At 47.1% G+C, this 16,998-nt stretch overlaps 1 protein-coding gene across 1 annotated transcript in view; it reads left to right on the top strand.

The window, feature by feature from the left end:
• Positions 1-16,998, top strand: part of Atp12a (ATPase H+/K+ transporting non-gastric alpha2 subunit) — a 28,697-nt gene that overhangs the window by 4,234 nt on the left and 7,465 nt on the right. The window contains exons 4-14 of the mRNA XM_051143177.1: positions 645-845; positions 1,767-1,880; positions 2,710-2,844; positions 2,973-3,112; positions 3,330-3,621; positions 4,980-5,178; positions 5,329-5,438; positions 7,116-7,250; positions 12,248-12,440; positions 14,203-14,378; positions 15,350-15,486. Of these exons, the coding sequence (XP_050999134.1) occupies positions 645-845; positions 1,767-1,880; positions 2,710-2,844; positions 2,973-3,112; positions 3,330-3,621; positions 4,980-5,178; positions 5,329-5,438; positions 7,116-7,250; positions 12,248-12,440; positions 14,203-14,378; positions 15,350-15,486 (1,832 nt within the window). The remainder of the gene's footprint in view (positions 1-644; positions 846-1,766; positions 1,881-2,709; positions 2,845-2,972; positions 3,113-3,329; positions 3,622-4,979; positions 5,179-5,328; positions 5,439-7,115; positions 7,251-12,247; positions 12,441-14,202; positions 14,379-15,349; positions 15,487-16,998) is intronic.

Genomic DNA, 16,998 nt, shown 5'->3' on the forward strand with positions numbered 1-16,998 from the left:
CAGGTCTGGAACAAGAGTGTGTGTGACTGTGTCTGTGTGTCTGTGTGTCGTCTGTGTGTTAGAAAACTGTAAAATACAATAGGATTAAAGTGAAGGCCCAAATCAGGTTAGGCCAGGAAGATGAAAAGAAAGAGAGGTGGGAGGGACAGATTTTTAAAAAAGAGATAAAAAATTGACACTAATACTTGGTGCAAAGAGATTTGACTTAACCTCCAATTTTGTTTGCCCTGCAAGAGGCAAGAGGAGGAGGTCAGGTGAGGGGGGGGGGGGGGTGGAAGTGAGAAGGTGAGGCTACAGCAGGGACAGTGGTGAGTTTCATTTTTGAATTATTTTCTTTCCAGAATCCACAAACACCGAAGTCCCTTCTGCAATGGCACAATTAGTTGCATGGAACCAATGCAACCTCCCACATACTTACCATCATCTCTAGATAATTTATATCTAATGCGCATACTGACTATCGCATGGTACCCTGTCTATAAAAACAAAAGTGTTCTTTTGTACAGAAAAAAAAAGTGGGAGTTGGGAGGACGAGGCATCACTCACTTTTCCAGGGCCATCTTGGGCAGTGTGAGCGCCTAGCACCACCTGCAGAAGCTTAAAGAGTCACTGTTGTGTGTATGTGCATTTCTTGGCTTTTTCAGGGTCTCTCCAGTATCAGAGCTACGGAGCTCCTGGCTCGGGATGGGCCCAATGCCCTCACCCCTCCCAAGCAAACTCCAGAGATCATCAAGTTCCTCAAGCAGATGGTGGGGGGCTTCTCCATCCTCCTGTGGATAGGCGCCATCTTGTGCTGGGTCGCATATGTAATCCAGTATGTCAGCAACACCGCATCCCTAGACAGTGTAAGCAATCGTCATCGTGGGTTTCGTTTGGTTACAGGGAGAAGCAGACATTGAGTGAGGCCATCAGCGGGCACAGTGCTAGGCCAAAGCTAGGACTCTACCACCCACCAGGCAGTGATGAATATGGGGAAATCAGGCACTCACTCTCCCAGCTGTGAAAAAAGTGGTGTTTCTTTTTATGATGACATAAGCATGAATTTAAGAATACAGACAGAACACTTAGTCTGTAACGAGGGGAAAGAATTACCATGGAATGTTCTTTCTTTCCTCATGTCTACTCTCCCCTTTCCCACGAGGGCAGCTGTACTTGCCCAGTGCCAAGCATAGACTTGAGCTGATAATGTGCTAAGAGAAAAAAACCAGCTGCCAAAAGCTAGGTGCTTTACGAGGTCACTGATGTTAAGTACCAGTTGGGCGCATCATGGGAGACATATCCATGGTCCCCAGGCTGGCACAGGAGCAGATAGTGACTGATTGTCGAGGAATATGAGCCACAAGAAATGTCCTAGATTTCAGATTTTGGGGTGCAGGGAGGGGAGAGTTGAATGTGTGTGTGTGTGTGTGTGTGTGTGTGTGTGTGTGTGTGTGTGTGTGTGTGTATACATATATGTGTGTATATACACATACATACATACATACACACACACACACATATATATGTATATATATATATAAAACAAGAGCTCTTAACATGAGCACAACATTTGTTTCCTTCGTATATATTTCATCTTCACAGCCGGATGTTAATTCTTGGCAATACTTTTAGCCTCTCTTTATATGTAACATGAGACCAGGTTGGGAATTTTCCACTTTGGTATCACATCGGCAGTTAGACTAGACTGTTTCAGATTTGGGGTGGTTGGATTAGAGCTCATCACCCCATTTCTGTTTCTTTGACCGCTTCCCCTCCTCACCACCCAGGTCTACTTGGGTGCCATACTAGTCCTGGTCGTTGTCTTAACGGGGATTTTCGCTTATTACCAAGAAGCCAAAAGCACCAACATTATGGCCAGCTTTAGTAAGATGATCCCCCAGGTAAGTAGGAGACACCCAACTCTGGTCTCTTCCTGGGTAAGGAGGCAGCTGTGGTCCCACTCCTTGCTGCCTGCGACATCTTGGTGAAGTTACTTCATGTCCCTGAATCCTAGTTCCTCACAAGGTTGAGGTGGTCACAGGCATGAAGGAGATCAGGGGAATGCTGAGTCAAGGGAAAAGCAGGACAGACTGCTAGTCGTTGAGCAGAGTGTTCTGAACCCTTTTGGACAGACACTCAAATGGTTCTAGAACATTCCTCCTCACAGGCAGTCAAGAAGATCCATACTGTCTACTCTACTTGTGACTGGTATTTTGCTTACAGAGTTTGTTGTTCTAAATGTTCCTATGGGGATCAATTTCCTCTTTTTTTTTTTTTTTTCTTCCAGAAATCCTTGTGTCTATAGCTAGGAGACCTCTCTAGCCCTGGGTGAAAGGACTAGCAGGTAGCAGGGAAGACGCTAGGTATAAGAGATGCCTCCTGCAGCTCCAAGAAAGAAGCAGGGCACCCCTTCAGTAAAGTCCCCCCATCTCATCAGAAGTCTAGCTCTTTGGCTAGTTCTCACCTGCCTGGCCACTGGGGGTGGGGGTGGGGGCCTCACCTTCATCACTCCCCTTCATCATGTCTGCCTGGTTCCAAGAACAGGCCTCAAGACACATTAGTTCCCAGGGCCCTGATGCCCCATGTGTAGCAGTCTTCAGTTCCGCCCTCAGCACTCTGGCATCTGCGGGCCTGTGGCCCCCAACTCCAAGGTTTCACAGGTGCAGGCAGGGGGGGGAAGTCATTGTGCTGCCCAGAGGCTGAGGTGTCTGTCATGGCTTCCTTCCGCAGCAAGCTCTTGTCATCCGAGATTCAGAAAAGAAGATCATCCCAGCAGAGCAGCTGGTGGTGGGGGACATTGTGGAGATTAAAGGAGGGGACCAGATCCCTGCAGACATCAGACTGGTGGCCTCCCAAGGGTGCAAAGTGAGTATCAAGGAGTACCTTCCCCAGGAGACTGCTGGGAGGTAGCAGGCGCACTCTCCCTATTTTGAAGAAAAAATAGGGATTAATTAAAGTAGCTGATTTTGAATTACTTTTGAATTTTCTTTCAGGTGGATAACTCCTCTCTCACTGGGGAATCTGAGCCCCAGGCTCGGTCAACTGAGTTTACCCACGAAAACCCCCTGGAAACTAAGAACATAGGCTTCTATTCCACAACATGCCTGGAAGGTAAGGCCAGCGGACCTCAGGGGTGCAGGCCTCGCCTGCATTAACTCTCCCTCTTGGTGTTCATCTCTCCAGCCCCTTGCTGTAAAGCTTTTTCCAGAAAAAAAAAAGAAGAAAATATGAAGAATTTCAAGGACTCAGGGAACTAATGTTAGCTTTTGTGTTGCCGTGTGCTGGCCAACCGTGCAGGCCACCAGAGATGGCTGTGCCACCAGAGTCAGCTGTGAGCAGAACTCCTGGAGTGAAATGTCTCCCTCTCCTGTAGGTACGGCCACTGGCATTGTCATCAACACGGGTGACCGCACCATCATTGGTCGCATAGCTTCCTTGGCTTCCGGGGTTGGAAGTGAGAAAACACCCATTGCCATCGAGATCGAGCACTTTGTCCACATCGTGGCAGGAGTGGCTATCTCCATTGGCGTCATTTTCTTCATCATCGCCGTGTGCATGAAGTATTACGTCCTCGACGCCATCATCTTCCTCATCAGCATCATTGTGGCCAACGTGCCTGAGGGCCTCCTGGCCACTGTCACTGTGAGTTTATGCTGTTAGGGAGCTGCGGCCCCACACTTCTGGCCCCTACCACTGTGGCTGCAGAGGCACAGCTTCTCCCATCTGAAGAGCAACACACCTTGTCCTACAGAGGCCACCATGAGACATTCTGAGTAGACTATTCCATAGATTGGTTGGCAAAGGGAATTGTGATGTTTCTAACATCTGGATGCATTGTCCTTGAAACTTTATATTTTCAGGAAATCCAGCTTTAATTCACACACACACACCCTCCCTCCATTAATATCCAGAGAAGACAGACTTTTAAACCTCCATTCATTGAATTTCTGGGAGCAATGTATTCCCCTGATTTCTTTTCTAAAATCTCTTTTCCTGACAGCTTCTTTTTATAAGGAGTTCAACCCTTTCCTTGGCCAACCTCAGACTTAGCCCTGGCTCTCCCATCTCCTTTTACCCAGGCCCATCTAATGCAGTCCTTAGACAAAAGCTCCCTCCTCCCCCAGTCTGCTGTGGAGGCCCATCGGGTAGGGAGGACGGTTTGTCTGCTAGCTATTTAGCCACACGAGCAGCAGCCGAGTGCTGTCTAGGCAGACAGGAGAAGAATGTTTTGAGTTCCAGATCTCACTCCCTGGTGTTTTGTGGCAAGCAATTTACCACAGCCCAGCTCACTGATCTCTCTTTGAAGAGCATGAATGTCAGCCACAGTCACATGGCCTGTCTTTGCTGCCTGTGGACTTCCAAGAGCACTTTTTCAAAGAATATTCAGATAGGAAAAGTGTTCTATAATTAATCTTTTTTAAAGAATATATTTTATTAATTTATTCATATTACATCTCAGTTGTTATCCCATCCCTTGTATCCTCCCATTCCTCCCTCCCTTCTGCTTTCCCCTTACTCCCCTCCCTTATGACTGTGACTGAGGGGGACCTCCTCCCCCTGTATATGCTCATAGGGTATCAAGTCTCTTCTTGGTAGCCTGCTATCCTTCCTCTGAGTGCCACCAGGCCTCCCCCTCCAGGGGACATGGTCAAATATGGGGCACTTTTTAAAGATTGTGGTTAGTAGGGTTTATGGGTGGCTTTCAATTCAATAATCCAGACTCGTAGTTGTAATATCACCTCTGGCCTAACAGTGTCCTAGCTCTCTCCTAAAAGTCAGTCCCAAGGAAGGCTGGTCTTAAAATGAACCCCATCTTCTCCCAAGCCATCTCTTAGCTTACTCTCAAAGCATAAAATAGAGCGTAGTAGTGAATACAGGTAGAGCCAGGGTGGGGAGAACCCAGGAGGGACCGCCCCCTTGTGTTGAAAAAAAAAAGTCAGTCCTAGGTAAAAGGAGTTCAAAACGATAGTCTCCAAAGCATTCTTCCCCCATCTTGCTAGGTCACCCTGTCGCTAACAGCAAAGCGGATGGCTAAGAAGAACTGCCTGGTGAAGAACCTGGAGGCCGTGGAGACCCTCGGCTCCACCTCCATCATCTGTTCAGACAAGACGGGGACCCTGACCCAGAACAGGATGACCGTGGCTCATCTGTGGTTTGACAACCAGATCTCTGTGGCCGATACAAGTGAAAACCAGACAAGTGAGTTCTGTGGAGCAGTCTGGCCCAAAGGCACGGGCCAAGCAAAGCGTCTGTCTGAGTTCTTCTGGCTCTCTGGTCATATGGGAAGGGGGTGACTCAGCCTGGCATGCCTGTCACCCACACTAATCACTGTCCTTTCTCTGTGTCCAGAACAAGGCTTTGACCAAAGCTCTGGAACCTGGGCTGCTTTGTCCAAGATAATAACACTGTGTAACCGAGCAGAGTTCAGACCTGGCCAAGAGAACGTCCCCATCATGAAGGTAAAGCTACAGCCACTCACAGTCTTATGTCACAGGCAGCATGAGATCACTCTATGTGTTCCACCTGTGTGCTTGATTTGGTCTCTCCAACGGTGTAAAGTTTGCTCTGGTAAGAGCCCATCTGACTCCTGAGATGAGCAGAAGGGCGCCTTCGCGCCATCCATCACTGAGGAATCCAAGAAAAGATGCTCAGCAGAAATACAAATTCCGCCTCGTTCCCAGAAGCAAATGTGCCTTGAGTTTGCTTTCGTAAATTCTGGAAGCTAGGTGGACATGATTTGAGCTTCTTGATACATAAATGCTATTTTCTGAAACAAAGTACAATTGGATGGAAAATAAGGGTTTGATCTTTCATAACACATTCTCCTCTTGACTAGAATATGGAATGTCAAATAGTCCTGGAACAGTGAACAGAAAACACATCCTCTACCTTCCTGTGCGTGCGAGCTCTCCCTCTCCCTCCCTCCTTCCCTTCCTTGCTCTCTCCCTTGCTCTCTTCTCTCCCCCCCGCCCCCAAGCTGATTGTGTCCCCTTGGGATTTCTGTGCCCAGCCTGGCTTCCAGTCAAAAGGTTGTCAAAGATGTTCCACTGACATAGTCAGTCATTCTGCTTGTCTTTGGGCCAAGGGTTTTGGAAGTTATCTTTGATTTTCTTCTATTTAGTGAGCCACCGAGTCCTCCCATTCTTGGTCTGAAACACACACACACTCAGGACCCTTCTGTTATTGCCAGTCCCTTGCATTCGAGTTGCAGAACCACCCCTCACTGAGTCCTCCCTGCTCTCTATCCCTCCCCTCCATCTTCATCGTTTGCCACTGATTTTCCTTAAATACTGGTTGATTTTTTTACCTTCACCAGACTTTGCTCAGATTTCCTCTGTGAGTCCCTGTTTTCTGCTACTTGACTCTTGACCACAGACTTCTCTTCAGAAACCTTGATGTCTTACCACAGGCACCTTTCCTTCCACTCCTGGCAGCCTGCTGTCTAGAAGGCTTTTTTCTGACCATCAGGCTCAGTTAGATCCATTCCACAACAGAGCTCTCACTTGCTTAAACTTCCTGTAGGTGGCACCATTGGTTTATGTTCTTGCCTTAGTCCTGGCTCACTCAACTGTAGTCACAAATTTCCTCTTAACTAGATTAGAAGCTTAGTTGACTATGTGTTGGTTGGGGTGCTAAGGCAAGCTGGGTCATTGAAAACAGTCACAAAAGAACATTATGATGGGCATATCTGGGCCCAGGGGTTCTGCTCAAACTATGGCACCAACCAAGGACAATACGTGCAGTAAACATCGAACCCCTACCCAGATCTAGCCAATGGACAGGACATTCTTCACAGATGAGTGAAGAGAAGGGACTGACTTTCACATGAACTCTGGTGCCCCATATTTGACCACGTCCCCTTGGTGGGGAGGCTCCGTGGCACTCAGAGGAAGGATAGCAAGCTACCAAGAAGAGACTTGATACTCTATGATCATATAAAGGGGGAGGAGGCCCCCCTCAGTCACAGTCATAGGGGAGGGAAGTAGGGGGAAAGCGGGAGGGAGGGAGGAATGGGAGGATAGAAGGATGGGATAACAATTGAGATGTAATAAGAATAAATTAATATATAATAATAATAACAATAATAATAAAAGAAGTAGGCGATGAGTTGTAAACATTTATGTCTTGATTCCCAGAGAATTGTGGTCGGAGATGCCTCAGAAACTGCTCTTCTAAAATTCTCAGAGGTTATTTTGGGTGATGTGATGGAAATTAGAAAAAGAAACCACAAAGTTGCTGAAATTCCTTTTAATTCCACCAACAAATTTCAGGTGAGTTTTCCCTCACAACTGGCAATCTTTGTTTGTCACAACACTCTACTGCACTCATCCATTCATTGATCCGTGTTCCAGACCATACCTTGCTTCAAATGACCTTGGAGGGGTGGGAGATGTGGACTTGTGCATTGGTCAGACCAGATCAGGTTTGCCAGTCATTGTCGTCTTCTTCCTCTTCCTCTTCCTCATCATCTTTTTCTTCTTCTCCTTCTTCTTCTTCTTCCTCCTCCTCTTCTTCTTCTTCATTATTATTATTATTATTATTATTATTATTATTATTATTATTATTATCATTATCATTACTATTATTCAAAGCCAACTTTGCCATCCCTAAAGCAGGGTAAACAAAGACAAGCAAAGAGCTTCTTAGGATCTGCTGTTCCTAAGAAGAGTCCATGTGTCCTACATGTGTCCTACATGTGTCTCACAGACAGACAGACTTGGAACACTCTCTGTTTACATAGCACTGACATAGTATTAGGTAGTGTAAGTCATCTAGAGGTTATTTAAGGATTATGGGAAATGTGCCTAGGTCCTGTGTAAATACTATGTCCTGTAGTATAACGGCTATGAGTAGCATCTTAGATTATAACATTGTTGGGTCCTGGAGCCAATCTCCTAAGGATATGAGAGCCCACTATATAAACCAGGCACTTTACCTACCTTATCCTACTTAATCCTTACAATAGAGCTATGAAGTAGGACCAGTGACTCCAACTGCACAGAGTAGGAATAAAACCGCTACATGTGTTGCGTTGTGTGTGTGTATGTGTGTGTGTGTGTGTTGTATTGTGAGCACAGCCTCACAGTGTGTAAGTGGCACTAAGCAGTCTTGACAGTCGCTAGAGTCTATATAGTCTACCTCACAGATGCAGAAATGTCATGCAGGCTACAGGAAGAAAGCTTGCCTGAGACAACCGTTGAAAGAGACAAGCCCTTCTGAGGACCAGGCAAATTATGTTTTATTTCCATTTCACACACCATTGGTGGAGTCCTCCTTTCTACCCACTGCTCAGGAAGAGCATGGTCATCACTGTGCAGTTGCTTCGGATCACTAAACGATGGCCGGTAACCAATCATGTCCGTCCTCTTCAATTTGGACCAACAAGTTGCCTGCCCAGTGTCCTACTACAGGTGGTATTTCCTACAGAATGCCCAGCCAAGGGTGATGGGTGTGATTTGGGCTTTGAATAATAATAAAGTGTAGTCAGGCTAAGTGATTTTATCATTGTGTGATCATGGCATGTGCCACCACATCTGACTCTAGAGCTTTTTCTTTATGGTGCTGGGGATTGAACCACATGTGTTAGGCAAGCTCTTCCACTGAGAGCCACCCTGTCATTCAGAAAATGAAGGGGATAATAGTAATCAACACAGGGGGCTCTTTGGTTTGGGTTGAGTTCGGGTTGGTTAATTTGTTGGTTTTATGTTTTCTCTTGGTCACAAAAAAAAGAAAGAACGAAAAAAGAAAAGAAAGAAAGAAAGAGGCCAGGCGGTGGTAGCGTACACCTTTAATCCCAGCACTCAGGAGGCAGAGGCAGGCAGATTGCTCTGAGTTCGAGGCCAGCCTGGTCTACAAAGCAAGCCCAGGATAGCCAAGGCTACACAGAGAAACCCTGTCTCAAAAAAAAAAAAAAAAAAAAAAAAAAAAAAAAAAAAAAAAAAAGAAAGAAAGAAAAAGAAAAAAGAAAAGAAAAGAAAGAAAGAAACTGGAAAACCTATTTCTTTTCTATTATTTTTATATCTTATTTGCCCCAAAAAGGTTTCCAAAGCTCCTTGGCCTGGAGCATCTAATTCAATGGTAGAGTGCTTGCCTTGTATTTACAAAGGCTTGGGTCGAATTCCCAGCACTGTTTTTTTTTTTTTTTAAGTACCAAGTGTCTCTGAATTATTCTGTGTTCTGAGATAGATGTGTGTGTGTGTGTGTGTGTGTGTGTGTGTGTGTGTGTGTGTGTGTGTGTGTTGCCTGCATAATGTACAGATTTAGCCATTTGATTATTATATATGACAATATATATATAATTTTATTAGGATAATTATTTTAATAAGATGATTCTAGAAGTAGAGTTGCTGGACCAACAATATTTGTGTTAAACTTGTGAACACTGATGCATCACTGGCCTCCTAAAAAGCTGCTTGTAATAGTTCCTCCCCCTCCTCTTCCTCTTCCTCCTCCTCTTCCCCTTCCTCCTCCTCCTCCTCCTTCACATTTCCACCATTTTCCTTTATGAGCAGACAGTAAAACTAGATCCATCCTGAGACAGAGAGGGACAGGAACTCCTGCTGGCCTTGGCAGCTCAGCATCTGCCTGCTCAAGGCTGAGATGTTTCAGTCAGCAAAATGCTTGCCTGGCAAATGCAGGGACTGAAGTTTGATCACCAGGGCCCATGTGGAAAACTGGCTCTAAGAGGCAGAAACAGACACATCTCTGGAATTTACAGGCCAACCAGCCTAGCCCATGGGTGAACTCCAAGCCAATGAGAGACTCTCAAGAAACGAAGTGGATGGCACCCAGGGAACAACACCTGTTTGTCTTCTAGCCTCTACACACACACACACACACACACACACACACACACACACACACACCAAATCATGCCAGCACACACACAGGCATGCCCTACACACACACACACACACACACCAACTCATGCCAGCACACACACAGGCGTGCCCTACACACACACACACACACACCAACTCATGCCAGCACACACACACACACCCCAAATCATGCCAGCACACACAGGCATGCCCTACACACACACACACACACACACACACACACACACACCAACTCATGGCAGCACACACACAGGCGTGCCCTACACACACACACACACACACACACCCCAAATCACGCCAGCACACACACAGGCATGCCCTACACACACACACACACACACCCCAACTCATGCCAGCACACACACACACACCCCAAATCACGCCAGCACACACACAGGCATGCCCTACACACACACACACACACACACACACACACACATACCAACTCATGCCAGCACACACACAGGCGTGCCCTACACACACACACACACACACACCAACTCATGCCAGCACACACAGGCATGCCCTACACACACACACACACACACCAACTCATGCCAGCACACACACAGGCGTGCCCTACACACACACGCACACACACACACACACCAACTCATGCCAGCACACACACAGGCGTGCCCTACACACACACACAGACACACACACACCAACTCATGCCAGCACACACACAGGCGTGCCCTACACACACACACACACACACACACACACCAACTCATGCCAGCACACACACAGGCGTGCCCTACACACACACGCACACACACACACACACACCAACTCATGCCAGCACACACACAGGCGTGCCCTACACACACACGCACGCACACACACACACACCAACTCATGCCAGCACACACACACGCACGCACACACACACACACACCAACTCATGCCAGCACACACACAGGCGTGCCCTACACACACACGCACACACACACACACACCAACTCATGCCAGCACACACACAGGCGTGCCCTACACACACACACACACACCAACTCATGCCAGCACACACACAGGCGTGCCCTACACACACACGCACGCACACACACACACCAACTCATGCCAGCACACACACACGCACGCACACACACACACACACCAACTCATGCCAGCACACACACAGGCGTGCCCTACACACACACACACACACACACACACCAACTCATGCCAGCACACACAGGCATGCCCTACACACACACACACACACACACACACACACACACCAACTCATGCCAGCACACACACAGGCGTGCCCTACACACACACGCACGCACACACACACACCAACTCATGCCAGCACACACACAGGCGTGCCCTACACACACACACACACACACACACACACACACACCAACTCATGCCAGCACACACACAGGCATGCCCTACACACACACACACACACACACACACACACCAACTCATGCCAGCACACACACAGGCGTGCCCTACACACACACGCACACACACACACACACACCAACTCATGCCAGCACACACACAGGCGTGCCCTACACACACACGCACACACACACACACACACCAACTCATGCCAGCACACACACAGGCGTGCCCTACACACACACGCACACACACACACACACCAACTCATGCCAGCACACACACAGGCGTGCCCTACACACACACACAGACACACACACACCAACTCATGCCAGCACACACACAGGCGTGCCCTACACACACACACACACACACACACACACCAACTCATGCCAGCACACACACAGGCGTGCCCTACACACACATACACACACACCAACTCGTGCCAGCACACACACAGGCGTGCCCTATCACTTGATCTTTCTTCATACTCCCACCACTTTTCTTGCATCAAATGCCTACCCCTCACTTGTTCAGTGTGCACATACTCACATGCTTGTGCAAATGTGCATAATGCTTGTGAATCTCATACACACACAGGTACATGCACCTGCACACACCTGTACACTCAGATACATACATACATACATACATACGCACACACACACACATAAAAGATACTTGCTCACCAAGGGGAGGGAGAAATGAGACCAGGAGTTTTCCAGTTCCCACTCTCACAGCACCATTGTCCAAAGCTTGTACACCTGGCCTCCTCCAAGGGCCTCAAAGGGCCGAGTCTGTGTGAAATACAAGCTGCACCTAATGTGGGTTCCAGCATGCCCCTCTGGGTCACCCAAATCTAGATTTATGAGTTACAAATGACAAAGGGTAGGCCATGCTTGGGGGTGCCCTGATTCTTCCTCCCCTTTTAACCTCTGAGGGCAAATGGAAAGGGAAAAAAACAAAAACAAAACAAAACCCAAAACTCCTCCTGCCTGTCCTGTTGCTAATTGGAAGAACCACTCTCCAGATGCCAGCGCTAATGTGCCCAATCCATGCCCTCCCAGGTCTCCATACACGAGACAGAGGACCCTAACGACAAACGCTACCTCATGGTGATGAAGGGGGCCCCCGAGAGGATCTTAGAGAAGTGCGGCACCATCATGATCAACGGTCAGGAGCAGCCACTGGACAAGAGCTCTGCCGATGCCTTCCACACGGCCTACATGGAGCTGGGAGGCCTGGGCGAGCGGGTGTTGGGTAAGTATAGTAGAAAATCTCCTGAGAGTCATGAAAGAAGTCCCCATAACCAGCAGAGCGGCCATGGCATCACATGGATTGTATAAAGAAGAGTGTGAGGGGCTGGAGTGTAGATGGAGAATTTGCCTAACATGAGTGAGGTCCTGAGTTCAATCCCCAGCACTGGAGCGGGGAGTGGAGGGAGAAGCACGTGAGCGATTGTTGTATGATTACACTGAGGACAAGGGGATTGGTTCCAGACATATTCAGAGACTTTATAGAAGGAATCAGATTTTAAACTGGTTCTTGAGTTGCAGTATTTAAATGGAGGGAAGGGAAAGTATCCACACAAGAGGATTGCAAAGGCTAAGAGGAGGAAGAAAGGGATGACACGTATGCACATGGTAGAGCACGTGGCCCATGCAGTGTTGAGGGGTGGATGAAACGGAGTGGGTGCAGGAAACAGGGCCAAAGAGATGATTGAGGCTATGATGTACAGTCCTTAAATGTGTGCTGAGGCATTGGTATTTTGCCTTACATTTAGGGGAGAGTACCGAAAGCTTCACCACAGGGTGAGTGGTCAGAGTTGGGTTTGTCGAGGGCAATCCTTGTTGCAGGCAATGAGAGGAGAGACACTGGTCTCATTAAGAGTCGGCTGCTTTCATCTTGAGATGGAAGGATCTTGAGAAAGTCCATCACTGAAGCGGTGTGATGGGGCAGTGTGTTCTGCTGCCAGAAGCACGGGTTGATTGAATGGTACCTAGTCAGAGCTACAGAGCAATGAGTTCACAGCCCACGGCTAACCATTAAGCACCACAAAAGTGCTTACCACTGGACTGGGAATCTGTGGAATGTGTGTTTCCACAGGATGTCTGAGTTTGTATGGCAGATAAAATGCACAAATGAGATGCTAATCTCATTTAAACATGCCTTACAGAACCCATAGCACCAAGCAATCTTTTCAACAAAGATTGGCCCTTATCTGAGAAGAGTCATTCTAGGAACCTCCTGTTTAACCTCTTGGCCTGCTCACTGAAATGTAGGAAGCAGTGAGCCAAAGTAAAGACTATTTGATGTAAAAACTGATAGAAGTCCCATGATCTGGGAGGTCTACCAGACCCAGGAGTGCCTTTGACCTCAAGCCCAGAGGCTGGTAGGCCAGAGAAGAGTACGGTTCTACCTGGCTTGCTGCTGGCCTCTCTCCTGGACTTAGCTTGATTCAGACTGAGTTTTCTACCACTCCCCAGACACTTAACAGTTCTTTCACCCAACTCACGCAGCAAATTGTGTGCGCAATGGTCTCCTCGATCCACTCCTTCTTCCATGGAAAACATCTAGGCTGTTTGTTCTGCCTCTCCCCGTGGCTGAAGTGCAGCTCTGTGCTACACCACACCGTGTTAGCCCCGCCACTCACCAGAGCCATCTTCAGAAGTAAAGCACGTCTCACCATAGTTATGTTAGCTGTCACATGTGCAGCATAGCAAAGAATGTGACAAGCACATGGGACATTGCTTTCAGATGGATTTGGGCCAAGTGTGTCTTTCTCTAGAAACATGCACTAAGAAGGGACTGAACCACTGTAGTACATGCTACGTATTGGTAAACTAGTGAAGGGCCGAGCGTGTGCCATCATGCCATCTCCTTCTGCTCTGGGTCAGACCTAGTCCCTCCTGCATGCTAAGCGTATCCTCCACCACCAAGCCGCGCCGTGATCTCTCAACTCTTTGCCTTCTGTCACCCTTCATCCTGGATTCACTAACCCTGACGTGCTTTCCTCTCCCAGGTTTCTGTCACCTCTACTTGCCAGCAGAGGAGTTCCCCCAAGGCTACCCATTTGATGTGGACACCATAAACTTCCCCACTTCCAACCTCTGCTTTGTGGGCCTTCTGTCCATGATCGATCCCCCTCGGTCCACGGTGCCAGACGCAGTCACCAAGTGTCGGAGTGCAGGGATCAAGGTGAGTGTTGCTTTCTGCACTGTTTGTCATGTTGCTTTCTAAGGACAACCCGCACAGCCGATTGTCAGTCTCCAGTTCTCTTCAAGGAGCATTATAATTCTTGCTTTAGGCCTTCCTTCACTCTGCTGAGATCTCAGCAGCTGCCCTCAAAAAACAAGACAACAATATGCGTAGGACGAACCAGCAGTAGCTACAGGGAGAAAAACTTGCTGGTGCCATGAATTATAGTGGCCTAGAGAAGTGATTCTCAACCTTCCTAATGCTTTGACCCTTTGATACTGTTCCCCAACCAAAAAAATTTGCATTGCCACTTCATAACTGTAATTATGACCCCCAACCAAAAAAAATATTGTGTTGCCACTTCATAACTGTAATTATGACCCCCAACCAAAAAAATATTGTGTTGCCACTTCATAACTGTAATTATGACCCCCAACCAAAAATTATTTTATTGCTACTTTATAACTGTAATTTTGCTACTGTTATACATTTTAAATATCCAATATGCAAGATATCTGATATGTGACCCCCCCCAAAGGGTTGAGAACCATTGCCCTGTACTATGATAGATAATAAAAGGTTTTAGTACTTTATTTTCCATAATCCATTTGTGTTCGTGATTTGAAAGTCAAATATAAATTTCACTGCTTTGTTAGCATTCCGACTATTAAAGCTGCACAATATTGTCTCTAGGAGACACCAATAGGTAAAGATAAGAAAGGGAAAGGCTTCCTCTAGTGTCATGGGGGGATATGTAAGAAGCCTGGGTGAAAGGGTGGTCTAGACAGGACCAGGGCATCCTTCAGAAACAGTGGTGTCTGAGATCCAGAATTGCCCATGAGCAAAACCACAGCTCTCTCTGGGCCCTTTGAGAGCAGGCAGTATTTTAGTAAATATTGACCCAGAACATAACCCCTACTTAGCCAGCAAAGCTCCTCATTACCCACAAGTCCCTGCTCTCTGTGTTCTAGGTTATTATGGTCACAGGCGATCACCCTATCACAGCCAAAGCTATTGCCAAGAGTGTAGGAATCATATCAGCCAACAATGAAACAGTGGAAGACATCGCAAAACGCCGCAACATTGCTGTGGAGCAAGTCAACAAAAGGTAACCACAGAGACAATGGCGCAGAAGGCCAAGCTCTTACCCACTGGGCCCTGTTGACTCTAAAGACTTTTGCTAGTGACCAAAAGTTACCCTTTGGTACATTTACACTATGGAATACTACTCATCTATTAAAAACAAGGAATTCCCGAAATTTGTGGATAAATGGATTGAGCTAGAAATGATCATAATGTGTGAGTTAACCCAGAAGCAGAAAGAGTCAAATGGTATATACTCACTTATATCTGCATACTAGCCCAAGGGGCATGTCCTACGAAAGCCTTCACTTACCAGGAAACTGGGACAGAGGGGAGGACATCCTATTGGGACTCTAGATGAGAGAAGCATGGGAGAATAGCAAAGTAGAAGGATCCAAAGGGTCCTAGAAACTTATAAGAAGAACATTATGATAGGCAGATTTGGGCTCAGGGGTCCCGCTCAAACTATGGCACCAGCCAAGGACAATACAGGCGGTAAACTTCAAAACCCTACCCAGATCTAGCCAATGGTCAGAGCATCCTCCACAGTTGAGTGGAGAGTGTGATATGACTTTTACACATACTCTGGTGCCTCATATTTGACCATGTCCTCTGGAGGGGGAGACCTGGTGGCACTCAAAGGAAGGATAGCAGGCTACCAAGAAGAGACTTGACACCCTATGAGCATATAAAGGGGGAGGAAGTCCCCCTCAGGCACAGTCATAGGGAAGGGGAGTAAGGGGAAAATGGGAGGGAGGGAAGAATGAGAGGATACAAGGGAGGGGATAACCATTGAGATGTAACAAGAATAAATTAATAAAAAAATTATTTTGAAAAAAATTACCCTTTGGGTCAACACACTCCCAGAGGAGAGCTATCTGGCTTGATTTGTACTTTATATTCATTCATTCCCCGAAAACAATTTTTAAATATCTGGTACATGCCAAGCGCTGTATTGATAGCATTGTCTGGTACTTCAGAATTCAATGAAGAAAAGTTGGATGTAGGTTAACAATAGAGTATTCACTATATGACCTACTTGTACAGTTAAGGATGTTGAGAATCATTCTGCTGTCATGCATACCACCCGCTGACAGTGAGCGAGCATCGTGGGCACTTATTTGCATATTCAGTTGACGTCATAATGTGGAGCCACGCAAACATAGTCTCCTTTTCTACTTAGCAGGCGGGATGGAAGCTCTATTCTTTGAATCACGTCTGTCTTCCACCCATCCACCTATCATTCGTTTATTCGTTTATCTATCAATTCTTGTTGCCTTCAAGCTATATGCCAGGCTTTATGCCAGACACTGGAGCAGACACTGTCCCTACCAGTGGGGAACTTTCCATCTAGCCAAGGAGACGAGAAAAATATATTTAATGAGGAGACACACAGGGAAGGAGCTGCTTGGGCTTTGAATGACATAATGAATCTAAGACTCCAGAATGGTGTGTTGAGTAGAGTGTTACCAGTGGCATCTTCTTTTATGCATCGGGGAGAAAGGGAAGAACAATGAACTAAATTACCCAGGCAGTT

The sequence above is a fragment of the Acomys russatus genome, chromosome 3 (assembly GCF_903995435.1).
Source record: "Acomys russatus chromosome 3, mAcoRus1.1, whole genome shotgun sequence".
NCBI classification, from domain to species: domain Eukaryota; kingdom Metazoa; phylum Chordata; class Mammalia; order Rodentia; family Muridae; genus Acomys; species Acomys russatus.